The sequence below is a fragment of the Lathyrus oleraceus genome, chromosome 3 (genome assembly GCF_024323335.1).
Source record: "Lathyrus oleraceus cultivar Zhongwan6 chromosome 3, CAAS_Psat_ZW6_1.0, whole genome shotgun sequence".
In the NCBI taxonomy this organism is placed as follows: domain Eukaryota; kingdom Viridiplantae; phylum Streptophyta; class Magnoliopsida; order Fabales; family Fabaceae; genus Lathyrus; species Lathyrus oleraceus.
In genome coordinates, this window is record NC_066581.1 from 25,542,208 (window position 1) to 25,549,166 (window position 6,959).

General features: G+C 34.0%; 1 protein-coding gene across 1 annotated transcript; it reads right to left on the reverse strand.

Moving 5' to 3' along the window:
• Positions 1–488: 488 nt before the first annotated feature.
• Positions 489–6,147, reverse strand: LOC127132230 (actin-related protein 2/3 complex subunit 5A). Its single transcript, XM_051061142.1, has 4 exons — positions 5,941–6,147; positions 5,775–5,847; positions 5,522–5,622; positions 489–789 (listed from the first exon to the last, which is right to left on the reverse strand). The coding sequence occupies exons 1-4, from the start codon at positions 6,036–6,038 to the stop codon at positions 654–656; spliced, it is 408 nt and encodes a 135-aa protein (XP_050917099.1). The 5' UTR covers positions 6,039–6,147; the 3' UTR covers positions 489–653.
• Between the last annotated feature and the right edge of the window lie 812 nt (positions 6,148–6,959).

Genomic DNA, 6,959 nt, shown 5'->3' on the forward strand with positions numbered 1-6,959 from the left:
ATGAAAGTCTAAGTGTTTAAGGGTAAATCAATTTTCTAATATATAGACACACATTCTTGAGAAAAGGCACAAAAGTGGACAAGTAAATATGATAAAGCACTAGTGAGAGTGGCTGAATCAACGTGTTTTTGAAGGTTAGGTATTAAAGGGAAGTAACATACATAATATCAGTAACAGTTGTTAGTTAGCATGGTCCATACCCACGTCTTTATTTTGCATTTGGCAACATTGGCCAACTTTGTCTTTTCAATGTCTCATTTGTCTAAAAAAAAACTATTTTAATTTGGTATTTATGTTTTCTTTATAAACATTTTAAACACAATCACGAAGATAAGCTTGTAGTTTTGTTGAAACTTAGGTGTAACTTTTGTCAAAATCACTCTGGTTCATTGTGATTGTGTCAAACAAAGTGTAGTTTTTGTCAAAATCACGACGATGATTCTTCGTGATTGTGTCAAACTCAGTATCAATCTAAACATGTAAGAATATTGTATCAAACTTGTGTTTTTACTAAAATTTTGACATATGAAATCATTTCTTAGGGTTTGCACCCCGGGCGTGAAACCAAACCAGTACATTGATTGTTGTATTCATGCAACACATACAAGGTAACTCAACAACAAAAGGAAGAGAACAAAAAATGGGTAAGAAAATCAAACTGTATTTACAGTATCAGTCAAGAAACGTAGAATGCAACCATGGCCTGCTCTCTCTGTCAATTTTTCATGAATTCGAAGACATTGGTCACATGTTGGACGATCTCCCGTAGATAAGCCTCTATATAAATACCTATGGACAGAAAGCAGAGGTGGAAATAAGAAAATATCATAGATTATCTACAATAGTAACCATAAACTATCTACTATATATATCATCAATCAAACTTGCTTAACTTTCATAAAATGAAATAGATCAGAGACCCGCCGCTATTTACAGAGTTACCACTTTTATAGCATTTTTGAAATTTCGGTCAACTAAAACTCAACTGCTCAAGCATGATCTGCGATCCAATATATGCACTTATTTTATAAGTATGCATTTTAAAATATAATTCAAGTTTGCAATAGTCTAACTAAGCATAAATTGGAAGCAATTAAGAATCATGATATTCACGACTTGGATACTCACGACCTCGAGAGTTCAACAAAGAGTGAACAAAATACTACTACTACTGAGTGATTTAATCTATAGATAGGAAACTGACTGAGTGGATGATTTAACTAATAGGACTTGAATGAGTGAATAAGTATGGTCTTACCCAACAAGGAGGCTTTTGACAATGTGTGTGATTCGTATTGCAAGTTGGATGTCTTGGATAGATGATGAAATATCTGATGTATAGCAAGCTAAAAGAGATCGATTTGCCACACAGGATGATAGAAACCAATGCAGCTGGAGGATCGCAATCAGCAAATGCATCGAGAGAAGTATGGATGAACAGGAGAAATTGATATGTATTATTATTGATTGATAATGGATAATAGTAGAAGAGAGTTTCTCTAACTACTCCCAGAGCCAAGCTCCAACATTGAAAATATATATATATATATATATATATATATATATATATATATATATATATATATATATATATATTCTCTGGCCCTAACAGAAACAATTTCATCATCATCATTTACAAACTGTGGGCCTCTTCTGTTGATATGCAGTTTCAGCATTTGGGCTTGCATTCCTCAATCGGGTTCTATCAATACCCCCTCCTTGAAAATCAGACTTGTCTTCAAGTCTGAACCTTCGGAACTGGGTTTGAAGAGTAAAATCCCCTTTTCCATGTTGCTTCTTCTACTGCTTTCTCTTCCTCGGTAACTTTCCTTGTGGAATAGTTGTTGAAAGCACAATCCTTGCCCCCGGTATGCCATTGACGGAAATTTGACAATCCAGCTTCGGATAATCACAAAGTTTTCCCTCTGCTGCATTGGGGTGGCAGGCTACAAATACTATATTCCACAAGCAAAGGAGCTAATTCGCTGTGAAACATGGGTACTACTAAAATGGTGAAGTACCGGCACCGAGTACGCACTTGTACCGGATACACGTACTGTACTCGTGGTACTTCATTTTTTCTCTAAAATGGTGAAGTACCGGTACCGAATACGCATCCATATCGGATATTTGTGACTTTCCCAAATATCAATATAATATATTTATGTCTTTTACTTTTTTGCTATTGTATCTTAACATTATTTTTTATTTTTTTAAAATTTTCATAGTGATGTTTTGTTGTGAACCTAACAATTTAATTATCTACTCTTACACTTTATAGAAAACTCTTATTTTTTATTATCGTACCGGTACCTTAATTTTTTTTTAATGTTGTATCCCGTACCGGTACCCGCACCGGGTACCATACTCATACCTATGGGTCATAGCTAATTCGTTATCAATCAAAGTTCGAGCTAAGAAAAGAATAAGTTCATTTGAAGAATTCACTATATCTAAGGCCACTATTGAAAATTACTGATGCCACTTCCATTTTACTGTTCTTCCAGTACACAGAAAGGTATATGAGCCTCTTCACATTGATATTTTCATCCTCCCTGTGCTTCTTCCCCCACACACCTTCAGCTTGGATATCCTCACATTTGCATAAAACACAATAGAAAAAAGGTTTCTACTAGCACTTGAAATTCTCCAAAACCTGTTTCTTTTGTTCAAGTGACCCTCTTGTTAGTATTGCAATACCCTGAATGCTGTAAGAACAAAAATTGTTCTACAACAGATTCCTTGATTTTGATGATAACAAAGGATGAAACCAAAAATGGCACCCTAACGAAAAGTTTCTAAGTGTGCAGGGTTCTAAAGAAAGAAGTAATAAATCTGATGATATCATCAGATGCACAACAAGATCAGATACAAATTCTCAAGTATCAGAAGCATCTGAAGTGGAATCTCGTTCAAGAAACTCTGACTCTGGACAAAACTGCAAAGTATCAGAAGCATCTGAACATGAAGTAAAGTCTAGAAGCTCTGATTCTGGAGAAACGTTATCAGCGCCATCTGAACTCTCAAGAGATCAACATCAGAAGCAAGATTCCAAGATTCTCCAGAAACACAAATACTCTGATTATGGATTTGCTAATCATGAAGAAGTAACGTTCAAGTCAAATAAAGATTTTCAAATAGATTTCCTAAACAGAGAAAGAGACGTTAATCTCCATTTCCAAGAGAGAAGATACTACTTGTGGTAAGTAGTCACTTCAAAGATGAAAAGTTAAACTGCAGAAGCTATTTAAGTGATGGAGTAAACTCAGTTTAATATCCACCAGATTCAACTCTACTCCAACTCATATATAAATAGAGATGCAATCAACATTCGGTAAGAAGAAATCAACTAGCCAAAACTATACTGAATTATTTCACGCTCAAGAAAATCATCTTTGCTCTCAAAGAATTTCACTAAGCTTTTGCTTATTAAGTGAAAAATCTGTTCTTAAGTTTGTAATACTTGCTTTCTTAGAAGCACTCTAGATTACATATCTTGTATATTTTATTTGTTTGATTTCCTCAAGTGACTTTGTGTAGTCTGTAGACTTGAGAAGACTAAGAGATTTTCTTCTCTCTTAGGTGTTGTTTGTAATCTTTCAAGATTAGTGGATTAAGTCCTTGTTGAAGGCGAAATCACCTTGGCCGGGTGGACTGGAGTAGCTTTGTGTTATAAGCGAACCAGTATAAAATCATTGTGTGATTTTCGTTTTTGAAAAGCGCTTATTTTTCAAACAATTCAAACCCCCCCTTTCTTGTTTTTCTCACCTTCAAATGCTGCTCATCACAAATTCAGTTGTCAACTCTCTAGTAAAAACAAGGATCTTTAGATCAATTCTCAGGTTGGCTGCTGCATAAAGTTCATCACAAGAAAGCTAAAGTCTCCCTCCAAAAACCAAGAGCAGCTATGAAAGTAAAAATTAAGCAATGTCTAAAAGTTCTTAAAATATTCATAACACATGATGGCAAACTTGAAGATACTTCAGTCACAAGTCTTGCTTTCTTCCTGAAGCTTCTAACTACTCACAGAGCCGAGCTTAAACACAAATATATTCTCCATTATCATTATTTCCAAACCGCTGGGCTTTCCTGTTGTATGCAATTTCACCATTTGAGCCTTCCATCCTCAATTGGGTTCTATCATAGGGTGTATGCTAATTTTACTACATTTTACAAGGTGGTTGGTTAGTTGGAGGAGAGTGAGAAGTGTGATTAAGGAATTAAAGTGAGTAATAACAAGGTGGACAGAGACAAAATTCATTTATGTAGAGATCAACACCCTTTTTGAATCCCTCAATTGAGAGATGACGAATTTCTGTAAGGGCTATTGGAGTCTCGTTTGTTGCTCAAGACATACTCTAATGCTGCTTAGGCCTTTAAAGTAAAGGTGTAGACGGCTATTTGGACTTCAGATCCATCGAGATCTTTTGCCTAAAATTCCTTTTTTCAGTTTGTCGTTTCTAATTCTACTCATCACCATCCAATAAAAACAAAACAAACAAGCCTTATCCCACTAAGTGGGGTCGGTTACATGGATCAACTTTCGCCATAATGTTCTATCCTGGACCATGTTTCTATCCAAATTGTTAATCTCGAGTTCTTTCTTGATAACTTCTCTTATAGTCTTTATAGATCTTCATCTCCCTCTACTTGTTTGACTTCTCTCCATCTGGTCTACTCTCCTTACCATAGAATCTACGGGTCTTCTCTCTACATGTCAAAACCAACTAAATCTATTTTCCACTATCTTCTCTACTATAGGTTATATCCCAAGACTCTCTCTAATATTTTCATTTCCATTTCTATCCTGTCTAATCTTACCACACATCTAATAAAAACAGATGAAACAAAATAATTTGGGATCTTAAAACTGCCTCCAAAGATATGGCTTTGGCCGCCTGTTGTGTTATGAGGTACCAAGGCAATTTCATAGCAAGCTGTTTGGAGGTTGCTGGATACGACCACATGCATAATTTTGAAGTTGTTTTCTTTACTTGCTTTAAAGGTTCCAAGAACAAGAAGACAGTAAAATGCTTTAGCTTTGTGCAAAAATTATCTATCAGGTCTAAGTCTGAAACGCTAGGCATCAAGAAGAGCCCCCTAAAAAAAACAATTCTCAAGGCATTCCATGTTCGTGCCTCCAAGGACACAGATGCGAGATGCCTAGAAACTCTTGAAGCATGGAGACCAGGGGCTTATGAATAATATTTGTAAGCAAAATATACCCTGCATCTCATTTCATAATTAAAAGGCTCTTCTAGACAAACTAGAACTTGACAGGAAGTAAACAATCTTCTATATCTTCTCTAAATTCATAACCTATTCAGCATCCTAATAGGACTGTAATTCTATTGTAATTACTTTGAGTTATATCCAATTACTGAATACAAATCCTGGCAATATTCACTAATAAAAAACTATATGAAATATCACTGTGAGAAATACCTATGAGACTGAGAAGGCTACTAAAAATTTATCCAAGTTAAAATAAACATGTAAAAATAAATTCAAACATACTCACTTCATTAGGATGTCATAGTATTCAGGATCCAAGGAAGCAAGCATCCCATCCACATCTTTTATAGCCATTATTGCTCTATGCACAACAATCCAATGTGCCGACTACCAAAAGATATAAAGATACATGAAAAATATACAGCAAATTCAACCTATTTGAAATCTTCAATTGCAACTAAACTCTCCAAAAAGATTATTTTTTATAATAACTCAAATCAAATACAAGCACAAAATAGTAATAAAAGGGGAAAAAAAACCTTGCAACGCTCATCACTAGTCATGGCATAGGTTCCTTCAAGAGCAGTTTTAAGAGCTTCGACGGGTTTAAACCTAAATTGGCATAGAAATTTGAGTATTTGATTGGTTGAAGATCGTAATTCACGGTAATAGAGAAGAAAAAGAGAAAGAGGATAATGATGTTACTGTTTGAGTAAACTTTCGATCTTGAGAGTTTTGTGTTCAATTCTGGTGATAATGGCTTCTGCATTATCCGCTTCAACGAATCCTTCAGAGCCTGCCATGGATGATATCGCAGTTTTCTCTTCTTTTTTACTGCTCTTGATTTGAGTGTATCTTTGGTCTTGTAGCCATTTTGATTAAGAACATGTTGAAAGTGAATTAATTTATGTTTAGATGAGTAATGTAAAAGTAATTATTATAATTTATGTTGTTAAGATATTGTTGCTACAATTACCAAAATATATTTAAAATTGAATTTATTTCATTTGTAATATGGCAGCCTTGTGATTTTAGGGTATTAAATTTGTCAAATATAAAAATTCATTTCACTATTTGATTGTAATATTTTGAGGTTTTTGAATAACTCTCATTCATATTTTTTCAGTCAAATTATGGATTCATATTTTTTCAGTCAAATTATGGTATTTATGACAAGTAAGTATATACAATTTTATCATTTTTTTAATAAATTTTTTTGAAAAAAAACTGTATTTTTATCGGATTTTTAAAAATGTTTGACAAAAATTCATGTTTCTCATATATTTTTATCGGATATTTCGAAAAAATCGATAAATGCATATTTTCTATTAGATATTTTGAAACTTTCGATCAAAACGCATATTTTCTATCAGATATTTAAAAAAAAACGGTGAAAATGCATGTTTTCAACCGAATATTTTGGAAAACCGATTAAAATGCATGCATTGATACCCGATTTTTGAAAAAAAACTGTAAAAATGCAAGCAATTATACCGGTGATTTTGAAAAAATCGATTGTGTAAAATGTTGCTTAGGTTAACCGAAAATTTCAAAATATATGAGAAAACCATGAAGATTTTCGTTTTTTTGTATTTGCATTGAGGACAAGAGGATGAGATGACATGACTGCTTCTAGGCAACATGACAAAGTTGCAGCTGTTGCAGCAAGGACTCGTGCGAGGGATAATAACGTCAAAAACTCGCATATTCGGGCGAGAAGAGTA